The sequence below is a fragment of the Aotus nancymaae genome, unplaced genomic scaffold (genome assembly GCF_030222135.1).
Source record: "Aotus nancymaae isolate 86718 unplaced genomic scaffold, 86718_ANA_hifiasm-v0.15.2.pri h1tg000007l, whole genome shotgun sequence".
In the NCBI taxonomy this organism is placed as follows: domain Eukaryota; kingdom Metazoa; phylum Chordata; class Mammalia; order Primates; family Aotidae; genus Aotus; species Aotus nancymaae.
This window is the reverse complement of record NW_026988418.1, coordinates 4,404,941-4,429,062: the sequence shown is the minus strand read 5'-3', so window position 1 is coordinate 4,429,062 and position 24,122 is coordinate 4,404,941. Positions and strand designations below refer to the sequence as shown.

The window sequence follows — 24,122 nt, the reverse complement described above, 5'->3', positions numbered from 1 at the left end:
TTTCTCCCCCTGCCGCAAGACAGGGTCTTGCTGTTGCCCAGTCTGGAGTGCAGTGGAGCGATCTTGGCTCACTACAGCCTTGAATTTCTGGGATCCAGCAATCCTCCTGCCTTAGCCTCTACAAGTGTTTGGTTTACAGGCGTGAACCATCGTGCCTAGCCTCAGTATTTTAAAATTCAAGGTTTCTTATCCTCTACCATTAAGTTTTTATTTACTATTGACAAAGCTGAAAATTACTAAAATGTACAGTACCAGGAGGCATCCAAAATCATTTTGCCCAATTACAGTCAGCTGTTGTGCCAAGTGAGGCGGATATAAAACTCAACCTTACATGTACTGCAAACAGCTGGGTTCATTAAGTGGCCAGGATTTCCTAATTCACAGTTCATTCTCTCAAAATTCCACGACATCTACACGTAGCTCATAAGGATAAATAAGCTTTCCATTTTAAAAGACTGGATTCATCTCCAAAGAGAAACATGAAGGCTTCTACTTGGGCTTCTATCCACAAAGATAGCAATTTTCAGTAATTCCCCCACTTTGTTTATAGGCTCCCACGTGGCACCTTTCCCCACTCTTTCCTACTCTGAGTAAAGATTGCACTGCAGAGCTCCTTACCCAAAAAAGGCTTTTTCTGATTCCGAGCCCAGGCAATTGCTTGGATTTTTCCTTCTGTTCCTCGAACACCAAATCCTCCTGGAACCAGCACTCCACTGCACAAAAGAACAAACCACAAGACAACTCCCCTTTTCTACCAATCCAGCTTGCAAAAACCACCTAAAGAGCCATTACCAAGATACTGAAGCCGTGAAATTACTCCATACATTGTGCTATTGAGACAATGAATTGTACGTAAACACTATGAACTTAGAAACTGCATACAAAACTATGGGCTTTTCTTAGTAACATAAGAACATGCTTATTGCAAGTGAAAAAGATGGTATACATAATTGCAGTACTGCCACTGCACTCACTCACTATCTTTGGTACTGAGTTGTTCATAATTTTTTTTTTCTTGAGACAGGGTCTCACACCGTCACCCAGGCTGGAGTGCACTGGTGTGATCACAGCTGACTACGGCCTTGACCTCCCAAGAAGCTGGGACCACAGGCATGTGCCACCACACCCAACTAGTTTTGTTGTTGTTTCTGTTGAAGAAACAGGGTCTCCCTATGTTGCCCGGGCTGGTCTTGAGCTTTTGGGCTCAAGCAAGTCTCCTGCCTCAGCCTCCCAAAGTACTGGGATTATAGGCATGAGCCACTGTGCCCAGCCCATAATTTTAAATATATATCTATTAATATAAACAATTTATTTTACCTACTGGCTTAAAATGCTCCCGAGTAAGAAGAAGGCCTTTCTTCATCAGCTCTGTGTGCCATACTGACCAAGAGACTCAGAAGTAGGTATAAACCTCCATAACATTCAACTGTTCTAGTGAACCAGAAATTCCTGCTTATGTTTTACTATTATAAATAACAGCTGCCAAAACAATTTATGAGACTCTACTGATGGGTACTCATCAAATGTTCTGGACGAAAAATCATTAAATAAGCCTCATCAATAGAAGCATATAGCAAACATTATCAACAAAATTAGAACAGATTTTCAGATCCAATGATAGATATTGATAAGCTGCATTTTTTAAGGATTAAATCAGACAGCATGTACTCTTTTTAATAATTAAAACATATTTTAACAAGTCGATTACCTACCACTGGCACAGGAATGCAGACGACGTTTTTCATTAAAACAAAACCAAAAAAACCCTGGAAACCCAAGGCAGTGAAGTCTACTTACTGAGCACTACAGAGCTTCTGCCAAGCTTCATGGTAGCGCACAGGCTCTTCTCGCGAGGTACTGGGCTCCAAGTCCGTAGAATCTATATACTGGATGTTATTCAGACAAGGGAGGAAAGACGCAGGCTCATGACTTCAGGCTGTGCCTTCTTAATTTTTCAATAATATTATCGATGTTCTTCCTTAATTCTGGCTTAAATCATCTTAATATATTTAATAACAAATTTTTTTTTTATATGAGGTTTTAAAATACAACAATTTACTTCAAAATCATTAAACTACCAAATCTCTCTCTCTCTGTGCTCTACTTTGGTTCAGGATCTGGCCTCAGCTAAGCCTCTGCAGCGGGCTTTAGAAGGCTTTCTGTTCAATGACACTCTCCCCAGCCCATGTTCTGCCTAGCTTTTGTGGGTTTTTATCTTTTCTTTCTACCATATTGAAGCATAATACGCATACAATAAAATAATACAAGCAAATAATACAAGCATTTTAAGTGCATACTTTGAAGAGTTTTGTCAAACATACACATGAAGGTGTGACCACCACCCCAATCAAGATATAGAACCTAAGTTAATGAGCCGGGCACGGTGGCTCACACCTATAATCTCAGCACTTTGGGAGGCGGGTGGATCACTTGAGGTCAGGAGTTGAAGACTAGTCTGACAAAGATGGTGAAACCCTGTCTCTACTAAAAATTAAAAATTAAAAAAAAAAATTTAGCCAGGTGTGGTAGTGTACACCTGTAGTCCCAGCTACCTGGGAGGCTGAGGCAGGAGAATTGCTTGAACCTGGAAGGTGGAGGCTGCAGTGAGCCAGGATCGTGCCCCTGCACTCCAGCCTGGGTGACAGAGCCAGACTCCGTCTCAGAAAAAAAATTTAATTTAATTTAAAAAAAAGAACGTAAGTTACCATCTTCCCAGAATGTCTTCCCCTCTACCTCCTACCCCAAACAACCTCAGATTCAATTTCTATCATCACAGATTTGTTTTGCCTCTTACAGAACCTCACATAAACGGAGCCAAACAGTATGTAACCTTTTGTGTCTGGCCTCTTTTGCTTAGTATGTTTGAGGTTGATCCATGTTGCTGTATTTATCAGTGGTTTGTTCCTTTTCTTTTTTAGCTTTTTTTTGCAGAGACGGGGTCTCGCTATGTTCACCAGTCTGGTCTCAAACTACTGGCCTCAGGCGATCCTCCCATAGCAGAGGCTTCCAAAGTGTTGGGATTATGGGCATGAGCCACAGTGTTCAGCCTGGTTTGTTCCTTTTCATTGCTGAGTGGTTTTCTACTATATAAATAAACATAAATTTATCCATTGACAGGTTATAAATATTTGGGTTGTTTCCAGATTTCGGCTATTAGGAATAATTTGTCCATTTGAATAAAAATCTTTTTTATGGACATGTTTTCAAGTCTCTCAAGTGAGTATCTGGGAGTGGACTTACTGGACCACACGTCTACCTTGATAAGAAACCACCAGACTGTTTTCTAACGTGGTGGTGCCATTTTACACCCCCAGCAGCAAGGTATGAGCTCCACATCCTCTCTAACACTCCAGCAGGTATGCGTCACTATCTCAGTGTGACTTCATGTGCATTGATTTCCCTCACAATTAGAGGTGTTGAGCACCTTTTCATGTATATCACCTGCATCTTCTTTTGGAAGTGTCTGTTCAAATCTTTTGCCCACTTTTAAAATTAAGGTGTCCATCATTTTTCTACAATCTCCTACCTAAACTCTGCAGTTACTTCCCTGGACCTCAGGGTAAGACCCAGATTTGGCCCAGTTCATGGAATTGTGAGCAGGCCCTTACCAGCCTCTCTCCAGACAGCCTCCAATTCACAATTTCCATCCACAGAGTTCCCAACTGCTCCACATCTCCAAGCTCTTGGACGTGCTCTACCTACTCTAACAGGAATGCCCCTCCCAAGCCTTCTCCATCCTACCCAACCCACCGTGGGGTCCCTCCATGGGGAAGTTTGTCTTCCTCATGTGTCTACCACGACAGGTTCACCCTCTCCTATATGTGCCCCCTTCCTACCTAAGAGACTCAATATTCCTTAAATGCAGAGACTGTTGCCTTTTCATCCATCTCTTAGCCTTTGCCACCTAACAAACACATGGCAGCCACAGACTAACTCCAAGTGGATAAAATACATGAATGATGGAAAGAACTAGCAAATGATAAGTCTGGGCTGTGTCATGGGATTTAAATTCTTAAAACACATACAACAGGCCATTCTGCAGGAACCTGTCCAGCAGCACAAAGCAAACTAAATTCTCATGCTGAGAAACACCTGGGAAGTAGAAAGCAAACCCCAGTGTGGCGACAGCTACATGGGGCTGGGTTAAAAACCTCAGCACTGAGCCCCAACGTCACCTCTGGCCTTCATCTCCTCCTGAAAAGCTCCAGCCGATGGGCTAGGAAGAAAAGGAATAAAGGGGACAGGCAGAAGGGAGGGTTTTCAAGGACAGCTGACATAGCACTTACCATATGCCAGGCATAGTTCTCAGCACTTTGTATTCATGAACTTCTTACAACAACCCTAGGAGGAAGGCACTATCACCATCCCTTTTTAAAGATGTGGAAACTGAGGCACAAAGAGGGTTAAGTAAGTTGTCTAGGTCTCACCGCTTATAAATGACAGGGCCAGAATCTGAGCCCAGGTCACCTGGCTCAGGCATCCATGCTCTGAATCATGAGACTCTATTGCCACCCATAGACAAGCAGGGCCATGCCCAGCAATTCTACTGGCTCAGCTGCTGCCCACCATGGGACAGACCAGAGCACAGTAACTACCACTTACTGAATGCCCCACACATCCCAGAGAAACCTCACAGCTCTATGAGGTGAATACCGTCATACCCATTCTGCAATAAGTGAGAAACAGGTTAGGAAAGGCAGCCCAAGTGCCAACAAAGTCTCCAAGAGCCTCCAGCTGTCAACTGTGCAGCATGCCCATGGCCCACCAGTGGCCCCCATTTCCATAGCACATTTTATTTGGTTACCTGACAGTCATAGCCAAGCACTCAGTCTCTCTCACCCTCTACTCTAGTCATCTCTCCTCTTCATTAATTCCTGAAAATGCTCTACTGTCTTCTCAAAGCCAGGAAGCAACCACACATCTTTTTAATCCCTAAAAAGTAATTCCTTAAAAAGTAATTATGAGCTCCAAAACCAGATAGCAGATATAACCCAGCACCTAGGAGAATATGGACTGCTTCTCTGCTCATGGGTCCGCTGTACCTATGCCACCCTCCTTACCTTGATTTCCAATTTGTGGTTGATAGCCAGTGCAGAATGCTCCAGAGCCTTAATGACGGAGGCATAGGAGTCTGAGAACTTCGTGTATTTGCCCACAAGGGCAATAGAGCAGGTCTCCAGCAAGCGATCATATCTATCAAACAAACGTCAAGAAACACCCAGTTACTCAGAAGTCACACACTATCATGAGACCAAAATAGCTATTTCAAAAGAAAAAAAAAACATGTCTGGTCAAGAGTGGTGACTCATGCCCATAATCCCAGCACTTTGGGAAGCTGAGACGGGAGGATCTCGAGCCCAGGATTTGGAGGTTACGGTGAGCTGACTGCACCATTGCACTACAGCCTAGGCAACAGTTGGACACCCTGCCTCAGAAAAACCCCACAAAAACAAAAAACAAAAACATATCTGGGAAGAACGTAACAGGAATGGCTATTATCTGAATTCTGTGTACGGACCAGTAAAGAGGAAGCAATTTTCAGATCAAAATGGCAGGCTTTGTAAAGAAAGTGAAGTTTTTCGTTTTTGTTTTGAAACTTACAAAGAGACAGTTTCAAAATCTCAGACAAATTTGCCTACAGAAAATTTTTTTCATACCAAAGGGCAAAAATATTAAGACATTAAAAGACAATTCACGAGAATTAATGTTATGAAGGCAAGTGTCAAATAAATTATGGGACATTCACAAAATAGAAAAGTTCACACTCATTAAAAGTTTTCATTGTAAAATATAATAACAGAGCAAAATGCTTATAATGTTTTATGAAAAAAGGTGATAAAACTATGCCATCCTGGTAGCTACATGTAAGCAAAGACTGGAGGAAAAATGTCAAAATGAAAAACAATTATCACAGAGCAATGGAATGAGTATGCCCTCTCCAAATGCTTCTAAGTCATCATATTGATCTTGCAACTACAATAAGGCCTGCCCATTGCTCTAAGACATGAAGTGAAGATCTCTGAAGGGATGTGACAGCATCACTGAGCCTTAAAAGGATGTAGTGGAGTGAACAGCGACACATCCCCTTTCTAATGTGATCCTTTTCTGGTGTGGGGTGAGACACACATTCCCAAACATGGCTCAGATCTCTGGGGTGGTGCCCAGCAGTGCTCCAGCCATTGTCAACCACTCGAGGGGGCTTTGGGTATATACACTCACCCACTGCCACCAGGACTCCTGTCTGCACTGATCTAGTTGGTAAGAGACAAGCGTGTTAAGACACAACCCAAACTCAGTGTCTAGAGGCCCAGCACCTGGCCTGGCCCCATCAGAACCTCCTCTTCTGTGCCACGGCTACGTAATAGCTAAGATCCTTTCTGAACCTCTCTTACTACAAAGCCCCTTCTAATGAGTGGATGGATGGCAGAAGTGCAAAGAGCTAGGGCTAGTGTCAGCTTCCCCAGCCTACAAAAGCGAGAAAGAAGGCTAGCACTCCCAGTCCTCATTGCAGGCAAACCTGTCAGCCATCTCTTTCCATTTCATCAGCATTTTTCTTGGCTGCCTCTCAATAGGAAGGTCGAGTCTTCGAAGAAAATAATCTACAACGCCTTGCTCCTCCAACAACAAGGGGACTCGGTAGATGGATGAGACATCGTGGACACAGATCACCTGTTTAGAAAAAAGCAAGTTATTAAATAAAAGCAAAAACTTACCAGGCTTACAGCCTCCTACTAGCTATGGGTCCTTGTGAAAATATTATATATTTGAAAACAGAAAAAAGTGAGACATTGACCACCACCTGTGGAGGTTTGGCCTGCAGACCCTGACTCGATGACTGATGAATAAATGCACTCTTACAACATTACAGTGATTTAAGTGGGCTAGGGATGGTGGCTGGCTGCTTTTAGAAGGCGAAATGCAACCAACTGACCACGACTCCCTCTCCATTGTTATAATTATTTAGTAAAAAACGTCATTTAACAGAGGTTTTACGTTAACACACTTGTGGGTAATTAACATGGTTAAAAGGGTGGTTATACGAATGATAAAAGCTTTAGGTTCCAGGCCCAGAGTAAACACTATTAACAGGTAATTTCCCTTTGACTTCCCGGAGAGGACCATCCAGTACGAAGTTTACATGAGTAAATGGAGCAGAAACAAAGGGATGTAGAGTAAACAGACGTAAACTGGGAAAGCCTCTTATTGTATTGTCCCTATCTTCCCCTAACTTAATGGACTGGCTGCCTTCAGTCTGTCCCAATAAAACCTTTCAGCCTTCCGAAAGGTTTGATACTAATCTATAACTTTTCCTAATATTTCTTTAATATTTTGCCAGCCACCCCAAGTGAATCTCAACAAAAAAGGACAATTTTCTAGAAAAAGATAAATTACTAAAACAGACTCAAGAATAGAACAGAAAAATAGTGGCCAATCTATTAAGAACATGGATATAAAAGTCCTTTAAAAAAAATTCATGGCTGGGCAAGGTGGCTTATGCTTGTATCCTAGCACTTTGGGAGGCCAAGGCAGGAGGATTGTTCAAGTTCAGAAGTTCGAGATCAGCCTGGGCAACATAGTGAAACACTGTCTCTACAATAAAATACAAAATTTAGCCAGGCATGGAGGCATGTGCCTGTAGTCTCAGCTACTTGAGGGGTGGCTGAGGTGGAAGAATCACTTGAGCCTGGGAGGAACAAAGCTGTAGTGAACTGAGATTGTGCTACTGCACTCCAGCCTGGGTGACAGAGTGAGACTCTGTCTCAAAAAAAAAAAAAAACAAAACAAAAAAGCAAACAAAAAACAAAACAAAACAAAAAAAAACACCAAAAAAATTAGCTGGATGTGGTAGTATATGTGCCCATGGTCCCAGCTACTCAGGAGGCTAAGGTGGGAGGATCACTTGAGCCTGGGAGATGGAGGTTGCAGTGAGCCAAGAGTGCATCATTGCACTCCAGCCTGGGTAACAGAGCCAGAACCTGTCTCAAAAAACAAAAACAAAAACAAAAATCATGATCCAAACCACAAATATAGGTTTAAAAAATCATGTCCACAAACCCATGAATGGCTTAACTAAGAACAGTGGTTCTCAAACTCAGCTGCATATTGAAATCATTCAGAGCTTATAAAAGGTCCAAAGTCCATGCTGCACCCTAGACCACTTGAATTGGGACCTCTGGGGGTAGGAGGCAGGCATCAGCATTTTTAAAGCTCCCCAGGTGATTCCAGTGTGCAGTCAAGTTTGAGAACTACTGCATTAGAAAATTTAACAGTGGAATTCACCACATAAATAGAAAATAGATTAAGGAGGAAAAAAATTACCTCAATAGATGCAGACTTGATAAAAATTCAAAACCAAATTCATAATAAAAATTATTGGTAAATTAAGGTTAGAGAAAATGTGGTAATATAAAAACACACAGTAAATATCACATGGATTAATATTAATGCATACTATTTAAAGTCCAAAACAAGGCCAGAATGGCCACTTTCAGTACTTCTATTCAATAATGTACTTAAGATATTAGCCTTTACCACTAGATAAGAAAAAAAAAATGAACTAGAAAACAAGCAACAGTTGCCACAATGCATACAATATCACTGCTTACCCATAAAAACCAAAAGAATTTACAGGGAAACAGTCAGTACTACAGAATTTTAGGAAGGTTGCTAGGCTATAGATGAACAGAAGTCAGTAGCGTGCCTATACATGGACCATACCGAATCAGAAATGTAATTTTAATAAATTCATAGTAGTAACAAAATTATGAATAGCTACAAATAAATCTACACAACTTATGAAGATTAATAAATCTGTAAAGTACCTTTATTTTTATAAAGTAAAGAACAGTATCCACAGATAGTCTTTTCAACAATGAGGCTGAGTGAGACAAGTAGATATCCACATCCACATGCAAAAATTTCAACTCTTACCTCACACTACACACAAAAATTAACCTAGAATGGATCATGGAAGACCTAAAACTAAACATTTACAAGAAAATCTTCATGACCTTGGTTAAGCAAGGAGTTCTCAGATACAACAGTGAAAGCACAATCCATAAAAGAAAAAAACAAACAGGACTTCATAGAAACTTACAAGTGTCTGTGCTTCAAAAGACATTATTAAGAAAATGAAGGCCACGTACGGTTGCTCGCACCTGTAATCCCAGCACTTTGGAAGGCTGAGATGGGTGGATCACCTGAGGTCAGGAGTTCACAACCAGCCTGGCCAACTGGCAAGACCCCATCTCTATTAAAAATACAAAAATTAGCCAGGCATGGCGGGCACCTGTAGTCCCAGCTACTCAGGAGGCTGAGGCAGTAGAATCACTTGAACCCGAGAGGCAGAGGTTGCAGGGAGCTGAGACCCACACCACTGCACTCCAGTCTGGGTAACAGAGCAAGACTCCATCTCAAAAAAAAAGAAAGAAAATAAAAGACAAGGTACAAACTGGGAGAGAATATGTGGAAATCACATACGTGATAAACGACTTGTTTTCAGACTATATCAAGTCTATTCAGCAAGATAAACATTCCAATTAAAAAAATAAGCAAGGCTGGGCATGCCAGCTCATGCCTGTAATCCCAGCATTTTGGGAGGCTGAAGCAAAACTGCCTGAGCCCAGAGAGTTCAAGACCAGCCTGGGCAACATAGCAAGACCTCATCTCTACAAAAGGTAAAATAGCTGGGCATGGTGCCTTCCGCCTATGGTCCTAGCTACTCAGGAGACTGAGTCAGGAGGGCTGCTTAAGCTCAGAGTGCAATAAGCTATGACAGCACCATTGTACTCTAGCCAGGGCAACAGAGCAAGACTTTGTCTCTTAAAAGAATAAAAAAAAATTAAAAAAAGGCAAGGCTGGGTGTGGTGGCTCACACCTGTAATCCTAGCACTTTGGGAAGCCTAGACAGGTGGATCACCTGAGGTCAGGAGTTCGAGACCAACTTGGCCAACATGGCGAAACTCCATCTCCACTAAAAATAGAAAAATTAGCTGGGTGTGGTGGCGGGCACCTATAAACCCAGCTATGCAGGAGGTTGAGGCAGGAGAATCACTTGAACCCGGGGGATGGAGGTTCCAGTGAGCCGAGATCGCTCCACTTCACTCCAGCCTGGGTGAAAGAGTGAAAACTCCATCTCAAAAAAAAGGCAAAAAATCTGAAACTTTAATATGGAAATACTTGTTACATTTTAATAGCCAATAATTTTAAGGCCAGGCACGGTGGCTCGTGCCTGTAATCCCAGCACTTTGGGAGGCTAAAGTGGGTAGATCACCTAAGGTCAGCAGTTTGAGGCCAGGCTAGCCAACACAGCGAAACCCCATTTCTACTAAAAATACAGAATTTGCTGGGCACGGTGGTGCATGCCTGTAATCCAAGCTACACGGGAAGCTGAGGCAGGAGAACCACTTGGACCTGGGAGATGGGGGTCACAGTGAGCCGAGATCACACCACTGCACTCCATCCTGGGTGACAGAGCGAGACTCCGTCTCAATTAAAACAACAACAACAAAAAAAAGTGAACAATTTTAATGACAACCTATTCTGCTACAGAACTGAATTTCCTTCACTTGTTAGGACAGAAATATCTAAAACCTGACCAAAGCTACAAGCTGAATGTAACACCACTAGAATTTCCATACTAAGCACCACACTTAAGATACATTACAAGTTCTAATTTTGGATTTCCTGCACCATAGGTACAGTAACAAAAACACTAAAATCTATGTGACAGCCTGCAACACCCTAGACACCAGACACCAGAAACATAAGTTGAATGAGGTGGCCCTTGCCTTCCAGAAGCTCAGAGTCTGTGAGGAGAGATACAGAGATATACACACACATATACACACACATGTACATACACACACCAGAAGGATGGGCCCACCGGCAACATACAGGAGACACCACACAGGAGCCCAGAGAAGGACGCAGTTAACCATGAGGGCCGAGGGCCAGGAGTTTGGCAGTTAAAGCTTCTCAGACAACACCATGTCTTCGGTAGACCCTGAAGGATGAAAGTGAGTAGGAGACTGCTAGGCCAACAAGGAGAGAGAGACACGGGTTCTTAACAGAAATTAGCCAGTGCAAAAGTACAATCATAGGGAGAGTGAGAGGTACTAGGGGAACAGAAAGATATTCCACTCAGCTGAAGCACAAAATACAAGGAGGCTCAGAGAAGTGGCAGGAGGGACACAAGTGTGTTCGGGGAAGCAGGAGAGGCAGGGTGTGGCAAATCAGAGCCAATGGTGATCGGTTCTTCTGAACAGCCCCACTATCTCTAAATTAGAAAGTAACACAAGTCTCACGAAACTGATCAAGAGGCTTTAGGACAATTCAAAGCAAAAAACAACTTATTAGAGATGGAATTTCTACTCACTTGTTCAGGCTCGACATGGCAGAACATCGATATTTTCTCTTTCACTGATGTGTCAAGTGGATTTGAGCACCTGCATACAACCTAGCAGTAGAGAACACGATGGCTTAGAGAGAAGGAAAAGATTATGAAAGTTTGGGATTTTCCTGAAATTAAAACATATCACATTGTTAAGATGAACAAAAACGTTAACTCTCAGCACCAGGCACATAATCCATGAAAATATTATGACCTGTTTCAAAACAAAATCCCTAAATGCCAAACTGGAGAAATTTAAGAGAATGATGGTACAAATGAAAAGACAATGAGCTAGAGCTCACTGGGGTTCTCCTCCATTAGTGTTCTCAGGTAGAAGGAAAAACGAGAATAAAGGGACTGAGGAAAAATAAGGGCTGGGGAGTACAAGACCCAACTCGAGCCAAGAAAGAACATCTGGCAAACTAAGCCCCGGTTCAAAGCACGAATCTTGTTCTCTCCAACGTCAATTATCAAAAACATGCCAACAAGACAGAGGTCTTGTCTGTCACGAAGGAGTGATCTTAACAAGACACAAGAGATGACAATGAGAACAGAAATCAGGAAATCTTACCAGATCTGGGGAAAGCCCAAGCCCTCTAAGTTCCCGAACACTATTCTGGGTGGGTTTAGTCTTCTGTTCCCCGGTTGAACTCGGCTATTTTAAAAAAGAAAAAAAAAATTAGTTTTTCTCTGATAAGGAATTTTCAAGTATGATTTTCCTTAAACCCCTTTTAATAAGGAAATAGATTATTTGGTCACTTACATAATTTAGCTTTTATGTTTGTCAAACTTTTAGAGTCAAATGGTTCTACCGAGTTTGTCCTAAAGGAACAGCGGTACCGGCCCTCACTCACTCTGCCCTTTCCAATCCCTACAACCACTCTTCAACAGCTGTTGAAGAGTTTGCTTTATTGCTACTTCTTCACATTTACCTGGAGGCATTTTCTATTCATTTCCCTGTTAAATGACGATCCTGCCCCCATTAGACACTTTCCTGTGCCTGCAGCCCTCTTTTGGGTTTGTACACTTTTAAAGTATTTACTGTTCCCAAACCGTGTGCCACACTTTTCCTTTCTGTACTAAATCATCTTTCCTCTCCTCTCACAATTAACAGATAGACAGGTTATGTATGGAATTCTAGGATGGAAATCACTTTCTGTTGAATTTTTTTTCTTTTAAATAGAGACAGGGTCTTGTCACATTGCCCAGGTTGGTCTCAAACTCATAAGCTCGAGCAATCATCCCACCTCTGCCTCCCAAAGTGCTGAGTTTACAGGTTTAAGCCACCATGCCCAGTCTCCGCTAGGATTTTTAATGCAATAGCATCACTGTCTTTTAGCTTCCAGTATTGTTGCCGAAAGGTCCAATAGCACAATGATTCTTGATTTTTCTCTTTAGAGCCTTTTAGGACTTCTGCCCCATGACTCTGAATCTTCACAATAATATGCCTGGATGTGGGTCATCTGTCATCCAATATGCTAGGCACCAAGTGGGCCCTTCCAACCCAGAAACTGATGTCTAGAAATTTCCTTCAAGTGTTCGGATAAGGGGTCAGAAATTTTTTTCTGTAAAGGGCCTGATAATAAGTATTTTAGGTTTTGTGGGCCACACAGTCTCTGCCACAACTATTCAACTCTACTGTTCTAGTGCAAAAGCAGCCACAGACAGCACATAAACAAATGGATGCGGCTGTATTTCCATAAACCTGATTTCCAAAAACAGGGGAGTTAGGTTGATGTGGCCTAAGTGTATGGAGGGCTATCGCTTGCTGACCCCTAGGGTTCAGATTATACTTCCATTTCTGTTCTCATTTTTTGGAACTCCTATTATTTGGAAGTTAGAACTTATGGGCCAGTCCACTAATTTTCTTACCTTTTCTCTCCTATTTTTGTCTCTTGGTCTTTTTGCTGTACTTCCTTGGGTATTTTCTCAACTTACTTTCTCTTAACTTCTTCATTTCTGCTATCCAATTTCTAATTTCCAAGGATTCTTTTCTGTTCTCTCAATGTTTCTTTCTTACAACATCCAGTTCTTATCTAATGGATACAGCTTGTCTCCTTTTAATTTTCTAAGAATAGTAATGACAGGTCATTTTTGGTTTTTGGTGTTCTTTTTTTAAGTTTCCTCTGCTTGTAGAGCCTCAGTTCCCTCTAAGTTTCTTTCTGTTTTTTGGTCTCTTACCTATCAGAGGCTTTCTCCAAGTATATGGAGGCCTGCTCATACTTAAATGCTACCTGTAAGTTCTGTGTGAGTTGGTAGGCTTGTCATGGTGAAAATCTGGCTGGCCTATTTCATGGGGAGACCCCAGAGCCAATGTCTTTTATCCTGGGCTACCCACACCCCAGAGGAGAATCTTAAAATCTCCCACATGGAATGGCCAGGTCTGGACATGACGATTCTGGGAACCAAGTGGCAGAAGAAGACAAGGAGTATCAACAACGTAACGTTACACTCAACCCCATGTTTGCAGTCCAGTGTTACCGCCCTCAACTGTCCCTAGTATCTGCTCGTCCAAGAACTCTCCAGAGAACAAGCCTCCAGTCTTCAGCCAAGGTAGGAGGAGGCAAACGTCCAACTGTACACTTGAGGAAAAAGATGTCGGAGTCTGAGTCTTCCGAAGCAGGAGCTAAATGAGCCCCACCCTCATCCACTCCTGAGCTTTTGGGGTTCTACAAGGCAAACGGAGTTGCTTCTCTGCTTTCGTTGCTGCAGGCATAAGATCCGGCACTCAAGGTCAGCTTAGTCAGTCTCTACACATCCATCTGCTTTCCAGCTTCCTAATTTTTGTTACTACTGACTCCTCTCTACAAGATTTGTCTTATAAAAACAGCCCCTTTACTCCAGTGCCACCATATAGTAAAGACAAATCCACACGGCCAATCTACATCTGCAAATGCAACTGCCCTGATGAATTTTTCAAATGTTTTCTATTTGATCTTTTCAAAAAAGTATGACTGCAACAAATTTATACTCACAAAGTTCTTTATTCCCTGCTTTCTGCACCTCAAGTGAAAACTAGACGGTGAGTGAAAATCATTCCAGTTTACCTTTCCTCCCTCCTCTCTATCTCTTTCAATGTCTTACTTACCTGGGGAACTAGACTGACGTGGATGTTACAAAAGTTCTCTCTTTTGACCTTGAATTGGAACTGACGGAAGGCCTCAATAAAGGGCATGCTTTCTATGTCTCCCACAGTTCCACCAAGCTAGAAGAACAAAGTTGTTTCAGAGGTTAGGCACTAAACCCTTCTCTGGCAGTTTAGTTTTCTAACAATTGTTCTGTCTTCCTGATTCAGTGATCAGTAATTACGTAACATGGACTCTCTAACCCTGTAAAATGTTAGTTAACAGGAACTAGACATCTCTTTGTACTAAAAGGTTACTCTTTTGGACAGGCTCATCATAATAACCCAAAGGTTATTATGGAACTTTCCACATCATTTCAAGAAAAAGGTCAGGTGAGAGAGGTGTCAAGAATTTTATCTGTATCACAGTCCCAAAGCCAAAAAAAAAACTGTATTTTATCTCTTTAATTAATCATAAATAATTTTTGTACTGAAAAACATCAGTTGGCTGCACACAGTGACTCACACCTGTAATCCCAGCACTTTGGGAGGCCAAGGCAGGCAGATGGCTTGAGCCCAGGAGTTGGAGACCATCCTGGGCAAAATGCCAAAACCCTGTCTCTACCAAAAAAGTACAAAAACTAGCCAGCCATGGTGGTGCGCATCTGTAGTCCCAGCTACTCAGAGGCTAAGGTGGGAGAATTGCTTGAGCCCAGGAGTTCAAGGTTGCAGTGAGCCATGACTGCTCCACTGGACTCCAGCCTGGGTGACAGAGCAAGACCCTGTCTCTCAAAAAAAAAAAAAGCATTAATTCTAAACAAACTGCTGGAACTTTTGAGTCTTCCGCTATCTGAGAAACAGTGTGTTCCAACAGCTAGGATCAGCATAGCAGCAGTAAAGATACTGAAACCAAATGAAGTGCATTCAGAGACGAATGCTCTTGCCAGATGAAAGCAAAAGATCTGCTGACTTGCTCAAGAGATAGATGAAAATGAAAATGTGTCACACCACTCATGGGTACAGTCAGTACTAAGTGAATCCATAAATGCAAAAAAAAAGAAAAAAAAAAAAGAAGCAGCACTGTTTCAGCAAAGTTACAACTCTCCCCTACGTGGCCATTCCACATGACTGTTACTGTGCTCTTACCTGCCACATTGCAAAATACTGCACCAACAGAGATAGGAAGGCCAAGGGCTCCACTGAGAACTGTCTAATCAGTTGTTGATGGCTGACTAAGGAGATGAGTACGCTTGTTCACATGTGCAGGAATCATACAAACCTCAATAACACACACTTGAGGTTCCAGGCCATCTTCATCTACAGGTATTAGTGCCTGTCTCATCACCCACTCCTGGATTGCATCTGTGATATGAGGGACAACTGGGAAAGAGAAAACAAACATGAAACTTATACTTTTTCATCTACATTGACTGAGACAAACCCATTTACTGTGAAAACAAACTGTGGCACTCTTGGCCTGGAGAGGGTAGCGGTTATAAAAATACTTTTGAGGCCCCTTTTAACTGGACTCAACAATGTCTGAGCTCACACTTCCTGCAGCCAGATATCCAAGTTGTTTCTGGAAGCACTGCAACAGAGCAAGGTGTCCTGAGCCTCACGGGAGCAGGTGCCCTGTGCAGAGTCCACCCTTTTGGCCACACACCAGTATGGCCACCACTATTTGCTCAGAGCTGAAGGTGGGCACATTACACTTCAGTGCTTTTCCAAGAACAAGAGACTTCTGGGACCCTGTTCCATGTTTCCAGTTTACCAAAGGGAAGACAATCCACTGCAGAGAGCCAGCACAGCACAGTAGAGTGGTTAGGAGCACAGCACCCAGGGTCAGAATGTCTGGATTCAAACCTCAGTCCCACGACTCATTAGCTGTGGATTGAGCCAATTACAGAACCATTTTAAGCTTGTTTCCCCTACCTGTTAAGCTGTGGAAATTTTGTGAGACAGCACCTGTAAAATGCTCCGTAGAGCGCCTGCCGTGTCAGTGCTCAAAGAATGCCAGCGATTGCTCAACACTTTTCAAAAATCATAGTTGTTGGGCACAGACTGCAAGTTCCTAAAAGGTGAAGATTACTGTTTAACTCCAGGTTACTCCAGTTACAGCAATGCCTCATGCACAAGGATATCCATTTGCCTCACGCAGGAAGATATTCATTATCTACTCCACACATGGTGTCAAAGTGATCTTTTAAAATGCAAGTCAGAATTCATCACTCCCACACTTAAATTTTCGGTGGCTTCCCACTCCTCTGAGTACACTCTCAGCTTCTTGCTGTGGCCCAGAGACTGGGTATAACCTGGCTGTGGCCACCACCCCCACTCTGTAACCAACCCCCTTGGTCACTTTGCCTCAGCCTTGCTGGCTTCCCCTCCATTCCTAGACCAACCAAGCCTTTTGTAGCCTTGGGCCTCTGCACTTCTCATTCCATTCTCTCTGGGATTGGCCTCTCAGCTCAACTAGACCTCTCCTGGGAGGCTCCCCAACCACTTGACCAAAGTGGCTTTCCCCAGTCATTCTTACAGGTAATCTCCATGTGGGTCTTGTTCATCACATGCGTTACCAGCACCAGCGAGGGTCTGACTACAGTGAGCATTCAATGCAAATCTGATGGATGATGAATAAATACATAGCAAACTGTTTTCTATGTGTCAGGAAGTCAGAGAAACACTTCACTGACTTTTAGTTCCTTTAATCCTTCTAACAAACCGGAGAGGTAAGTGGTGTTATTGTCTCCATTTTACAGAAAAGGAATCCACATGTCAAAGAGGTTAAGTAATCTGCCCATGTGCACAACACTGGTGAGTAGGGGTGCTAAGACCCAAACATGACCCATTTAGCCCAGAATCTCGCCAGAGCAGCCCCAGACCAGAGCCAGCTATCAGTGTGACCCTCAGCTTTCAGGCCAGAAAAGTCTAAAGCCAAAAGCAGATTTGCTCTAATAACTGAGATTAAAGCCACTTTTGAGCAACCCCCCAAATTTGGACCACTGCCATTATACTAGATCAGTAGTTTTCCAACCCCACCTTTTCATTTTATTTATTTATTTTCTTTTTAGGTGGAGTCTCGCTCTGACGCCCAGGCTAGAGTACAGTGGCACAATTTGGCTCACTGCAATCTCCGCCTCCCAGGTTCAAGCGATTCTCCTGCCTTAACCTCCTGAGTAGCTGGGATTACAGGTGCGCACCACCAGCCCAGCTGATTTTTGTATTTTTAGTAGAGACAGGGATTCACCATGTTAGTCAGGCTGGTCTCAAACTCCTGACCTCGTGATCCTCCCGCCTTGGCCTCCCAAAGTGCTAGGATTACAGGCATGAGCCACAGTGCCTGGCCAGCCCCACCTGTTTAAAGCAGCAAAACATTTTCCTTAAATGGATGCCTGTACAAAATCCCAAAACAGTAAATAGTGTAAGTGAAGCAGTGCTGGTAAAAGCTTGGGAGGAACCAGAAACCCACTTCTCAGGCTCCTCCTAGTCCATATGGCACTGATGAACAGCCTGGAAACCAGTATACACAATGGATGTTCAGTTCCTTCTCACTTCTATACATAGTAAGTCCCAGACGCACACATACATGCCATCTGGCTTAATGCCCTAATCGAGTTGCCTTTACCACTTTCACATTCATTACTGTGTAAAAACAACAGCTCTCTGGACTCGTATCATGCTGCCTTGGATGGACTGACAAACTTCAATAAAGATGTAGTTCCTCAAACTAAAGGAAATGATACATCTGTGTAGAAGTTGGGGGAGAGAAATTAAACTGGTTACAACTTTTCAACTGTAAAGGTAAATCCAGTCTTACCTTGGACAGTTTTCCCCAAGTAATCTCCTTTCCGTTCCTTGTTAATGACATACTGGTATATCTTTCCAGTGGTCAGATTATTGTCCTTGGTGAGGCGGATGTCAAGGAACCGCTCATAGTTACCCAGGTCAAGGTCTACTTCCCCACCATCATCCAGCACAAAAACCTCACCTGCAATAACACGGAAATCATTTAGGTTAAGTGCAAAATACCTATACCATGGCACAACTGCAATCCTGAAATAAAATACTCATAACAAGGTGTGTGCTCACGTGATATGAAGCACAGAAATTCACTTCAAGAAAAAGAAATATGACACACAAAAAGAAAAATTACCAGCCATTCTCTAAAAGGTAACTTCGCACTTCTAGCCGGTCAACAAACTCATTCTTAATCAAGAAGAGTTATAAAATAGCATGGGATGGGAGGGAATGACAGCCCAGTAGGCTGTGCATATACAAGACCTTACAGTAGTATAGCACCTGCTGCCAAGGGAAAAAGAACTTTTGGAAAAGTCTCCTAATTGAGAATAATACGGTTTAAAGCATGATAAAAATATTTGATTCAAAACCTGGATGTATGCGTATTAAGTTTGTGCTGATTACAAAAATCAGCTTCTGAGCTCTGCTTTTGTTCTAAACAAAGTTGTGAAGCTGCACACGTTTCCCCCCATTCCTTTGTTGCACATTCATTCCATGAAACTTCACTCTAGAAATTTTGCCCAGAATGATTCATTCCTACCACCACAATAGGAGACAAGCTCAAACACGGGAAAGGAGATAACTCATCCTCTGCTCAAGAATTCTGTATTAAATATCACTCTGGTATATGGATCTTTTCCTGACGCTATTTGTTACATGAGAATTTCTGCACTAATGACAATGCCTGTAGATTTTCACCTCAATGCTAGAGAGTAGGAGTATGAATGCAGAATTTTAAAATTTATGAGGTATGTTTTAACATCTCTCCCAGTTTTAAGCAATTAATCTTTGAAGTAACAGCCACAGTCTCATGTCACACAGTTGACAGGTTCTCAAGAACAATAACAGAGTAAAATGCAGTCAGGCACGGTGGCTCACATCTGTAAACCCAGCATTTTGGGATTACAGTGGGAAGACCCAAGACCAGCCTGGAACACGGTGGAACCACATCTCTACAAAAAATTTATAGAGATTAGCCAGGCACGGTGATTTACGCCTGTAGTCCCAACTACTCAGGAGGCTGAGGTGAGAGGACTGACTGCTTGAGCCCAGGAGGTGGAGGCTGCAGCGAGCCATGACAGTGCCACTGCACTCCAGCCTGGGTGACAGAGTGGGATCCTGTCTTCAAAAAAAATAAATAAGTAAATTCTGCTTCTTCCTGTCTAGGTGAAAAAAGCATCATTCTGCTATACTAAGGAACCTTTTACAGGACAGAAAATAAAGGTTATGCAAACTATGCACGTAATTTCCAAGTGCTGACATGTTCTTCCACATTCGATTATTACGAAAAAATGCACTGTGCTTACCATGCTCATAAGGAGAGAATGTTCCTGCATCAATGTTAATGTAAGGGTCAATTTTGATTGAAGTTACATGTAAACCACATGACTTGAGTATTGTGCCCACACTGCTGGCAATGATTCCTTTTCCAATTCCTGATATAACACCACCAGTAACCAGAATATACTTCATTTTACTTTTTGACCTGGAAGAAGGAAAAATGACCGACAAAATAAATGTATCTCAACAAACCAAACTCATCTGGGTTCAAATATGGCTCTGCCAATTATTAGCTATGAACCCCTGGAAGCCTCAGTTTCTCAGTCACGTAACTTCAGAAGGTTTTCGTCAAGTTTAAATAGATCATAACAAACATATCTTGGATCACTGAATGGCTTTAGTCAAATATGAGTAGAAAAACAACTACCACTCTAATAACATAGCTTTTGTTTAAAGCTCTGACAACTAATAACCTTCAGAGTCAACCTAATAAAACCAGTTCTAAGTTGGCTGATAGAACACTATGCCCCAAATGTTTGCTAAAATCACTGCCAGACACTGGGATACCAGGCAGGTGCCTCGTTATTTTCCCTACATGGGAAAAAATTTCAAGCTTGGATAAGCACTCCAGTTCTCCATGAAATAAATAATGTCTTTGGCTAAACTACAATGTATCATCAAGAAAACAAAGCTCCTCTAGGTTATAAAAGATAGACTATCTCAGCACTCTGAGAGGCCAAGGCAGGTGGATCACGAGGTCAGGAGTTCAAGACCAGACTGGCCAACATGGTGAAACCCCATCTCTACTAAAAACTACGGAAATTATCTGGGCATGGTGGCTCATGCCTGTAATCCCAGCTACTTGGGAGGCTGATGTAGGAGAATCGCTTGAACCGGGACCCGGGAGGCAGAGGTTGCAGTGAGCCAAGATTGTGCCGCTGTACAACAGCCTGGGTTACAGAGCAAGACTCATCTCAAAAAAAAAAAAAAAAAAAAAGAAGATAGACTAAAAGGAAAGAAGATCAACATTTAAAAGCGGCTGCAACTAAACAAAAATTCCTTTAATTAAAAGTAGTTGTCTGGCTGGGCACGGTGGCTCATGCCAGTAAGCCTGTAATCCCAGCTACTTGGGAGGCAGAGGCAGGAAGATCACTTGAGGTCAGGAGTTTGAGACCAGCCTAGCCAATATGGTGAAACCCTATCTCGACTAAAATACAAAAATTAGCCAGCCATGATGGCGCATGCCTGTAGTCCCAGCTACTCGGGAGGCTGAAGCAAAAGAATCACTTGAACTCAGGAGGCAGAGGTTGTGGTGAACCGGGATCATGTCACTGCACTCCAGCCTGGGCGACAGAATAAGACTGTCTCAAAAAAAAAAAAAAAAAAGTAGTTCTCTTTTGTAATTTAACAATAACTTGCTCCTTGTCAGAAATCTCTCCCAGGTATGCCATGAAGAGACTATAAATATTGGGGGAGAGGGACATCAGATAAGAAACCAGTCTGAAGCAGGAGACAGGCAGAGGACTCAAAGAGAGGGGAGATGAGATTAAATCCAAAGAGCAGTGCCATGGTGGCAGGAAACGGAGAGAGAAAAGATTTAAGGGCGGCAGAATCAAGATACATGTGAAAATAGCATCAACAGGCGGTGAGGAGGCCATGATGGGTTCACCACAGAGGATTTATCACTGGTCCCCAGCTTCATAAGTCCAGAATTCTCCACTTGGTCAGCAAACCCAAATGTGACCAAAATGAGAAACAATTGCAAAGTAGCAGAAAACGCTTACTTCGGCATGGACAGGACGTTTTCCTCCTCAGGAACGTTCCATGTGAAGCCAAATTACGATAAAAACAAACTAAGGAACAAGAAAACTAGAGAGTTGTGCTTGAAGCATTCCCCCGCCCCAGCCCCTCCTGAGAGCAGGAATGAACACACTTGGCAGGGAAGGAATAAATGCTCAGAAGTCTTCCCTGCTCTAGAGGCTCTTTCCATCCTCTGCTGCAGTGTTTCCAAAAGCATGCTCCCTAGTTTCTGCAAAATGCATATAGGATTCTCAAAAAGGGTTTCATAGATATAAATCAGAAAATTGCTGATTAAACCAAGTCATTTAAGGCAAAACTTTTAGGAGTGTTTGGTAAATAACCTCACACTGTGATCGCTGCTATACAGTATGCAGTGTCTCCAAGCTTATCTGATGCTAAGTCTCCCACTTTACAGTTCCTTATTGACACATCAAAATCAGACTTAGGTACATTTTGAATATGTCCTAAGCAGACATATCCTTTACTGAGACTATACCCTGGTACCCCTAAGTTTTGGATGTTCCTAGCAATTCCTCTGCCATCCTGAGGGAGTTACTTCCACTAAAGATTCATCTCATCCATTTACATTTGATTTGCACCAATTTTACTCTAAGAGGGTAACATCTCTCTCTAGCTTCTTTAGGTTCTCTCTTTAGATTCTTGCAGTCTAGTGCCTGGCAATAAATATGCCAATGTACACAAAGATCAGATGGGAAGCTCATTCATTCATCCTTACAGGCTACTGACTATGTGAGATCAGATTTGGGCCCATATCTCAAACCCTCTGGCAGTCCAGTTGGAGAGAGAAAACATTAACAAATAAATAATTCAGTGATGGTGGAAGCAGACAGAAAACATGTGATGGCTATAAACGAGGAAGAAGAGGGCAGAAGCTTTCAGTACCACGGCCATGAGAGGAAGGTGAGAGAAGTCCTGGGGGTCGCCGGCAGATCCAGGCGGCTCCTGTTTCATATAGACCTTGAAGGACTTAGAGCACAGGAAAGGAAACAGGGTGAACAGGCTGGTGCGAAGCAGCTAGAGAACAGAGGTAAGGCCAAGAGGGAGAAGGCGGGGAGGGAAGGATATATAGTGGAAGAGGTATAACTGGAAAGGTAGGCGAGGGACAGATCATGTGCAAACCAGCATGCCCAATCTGAACTTAATTCTGAAGGTGACAGAAGGCGAGAGGTTTTCCGGCACATAAGTAACGTAAATCAAGATGCATCAGATAAACTCAACAAAGATTGAGGGGGAAAATGCTTTTTCTTTCAATGTTATGAGATCAAGTGCCAGGCCCATCAACTCGTGTGCAGACCTCACAGTCAAGTCACCTGAGCTGCCTGCAGCGCGGGTTCTCACCTCAGGAAACAGAGGTGAGAATCTCTGCGCAGCCAGCATCACAGGGCCTGCTGAGGATTCGAAACTGTAACCAGTGTGGACGGAAGGGAGCCACGCAAAAGTGGTGAGCTCAACACCGCCAGTGCCCCGACTCCCGGCCGTCGGGATGGGAGGAAGCTGTGGGGCCAAAGGGCCAGCCGCAAGGCCCAGGGCCCGCGAGCTCCCAGGCCCCCTCCTCCTACAGCGCGGAGCCGCCTCGCCCAGCCCCGGAGTCCCAGCCCCAGGCGGCTGAGTCCGCGCCGAGGCCCGAGGCCCGCGCCGCCTGAATGGATGCGCGGCCGCCGGGCTTCCTCGCTGACGATGAGCAAAAGGGGCTCCGCGCCTCTACGGCCTTCGCCGTCCGACGAGCCCGGCCGAGCAGATTCGGCGCGGCCTGGTGCTGCGAGGCAGGCCTCACAGCCTCTGCAGCTGCCCCGCGCCCCGCTCGGTCCCTCTTTTCACCGCCGGCCGGCCACGAGGCCCGCGCGCGGGAGCCGGCGGCTAGCCGGGCCGGGCGCCCGCCCCACTCCCGTTAAACACGCAACCCATTGGGCAAGACGCCGTGTCACCTCGCCCCTGATTGGGGGGGAACGACGTCTTTCACCCCGGCGGCGGGGCTACCCGGCGACCGGCTCAGCTCGCGTCGCCGACTCCTGCGCGGCAGAACGGTTCCCCTGGGATCCCTGGAGTCAGCCTACCTGCGGCCGGCTTCAGATCCTCCCGTCAGCGACAGAGCTGGGCCGGCGACGCGCTTGGAGCTCCGGACAGCCAGTGAACAACCCTGGCCGCACGCGCCCAGCAGTCTTTCACGGAGGCGGGCTCTAGGCTGTGCGCACGCAGAGGGCGGAGGGCGTGGCGTGGCCGAAGTGCGCAGGCGCGGGGCGGTTGCCGCCGCCAGATCTCCTGGCAGTCTCGGCTCCCCTGTGCTGGCGGCGGTTCGAGTCCGGGCCAGTGGCGGGATGTCTGCCCCTTTGCTTCCGTCCCAGCTTGTAGCACAAGCTTCCTCTCTTGAGGGGGAGGAGGCCGCTTGGGGACTCACGTCTGACCTATTCGTCGCCTGGCCTCGCGTCCTCCCACAGCGGCCTCCTGGAGTTCTGGGCGTTGCCTTGCATCCGATGGTCTTTCACTGTGGGCTCCAGGCGGTGCTGCGCCAGCGCATCTCTGCCTCCTGGCGAGGGACGGCAGCTGCGT

General features: G+C 44.1%; 1 protein-coding gene across 3 annotated transcripts in view; it reads right to left on the bottom strand.

The window, feature by feature from the left end:
* Positions 1-23,763, bottom strand: part of CTPS1 (CTP synthase 1) — a 33,676-nt gene extending 9,913 nt beyond the window's left edge. The window contains exons 1-11 of one of the 3 annotated variants that reach the window (XM_012434606.3): positions 23,630-23,763; positions 19,781-19,959; positions 18,274-18,444; positions 15,736-15,836; positions 14,481-14,597; positions 11,964-12,047; positions 11,378-11,458; positions 6,518-6,669; positions 5,061-5,193; positions 1,798-1,886; positions 619-713 (exon numbers count right to left, since the gene is read on the bottom strand). In XM_012434606.3, coding sequence (XP_012290029.1) covers positions 619-713; positions 1,798-1,886; positions 5,061-5,193; positions 6,518-6,669; positions 11,378-11,458; positions 11,964-12,047; positions 14,481-14,597; positions 15,736-15,836; positions 18,274-18,444; positions 19,781-19,946 — 1,189 coding nt within the window. In that variant the 5' untranslated portion in view covers positions 19,947-19,959; positions 23,630-23,763. Of the gene's footprint in view, positions 1-618; positions 714-1,797; positions 1,887-5,060; positions 5,194-6,517; positions 6,670-11,377; positions 11,459-11,963; positions 12,048-14,480; positions 14,598-15,735; positions 15,837-18,273; positions 18,445-19,780; positions 19,960-21,538; positions 22,823-23,629 lie in introns of those variants that run through there. The other 2 variants (XM_012434605.3, XM_012434604.3) reach the window with 2 other exon arrangements.
* Between the last annotated feature and the right edge of the window lie 359 nt (positions 23,764-24,122).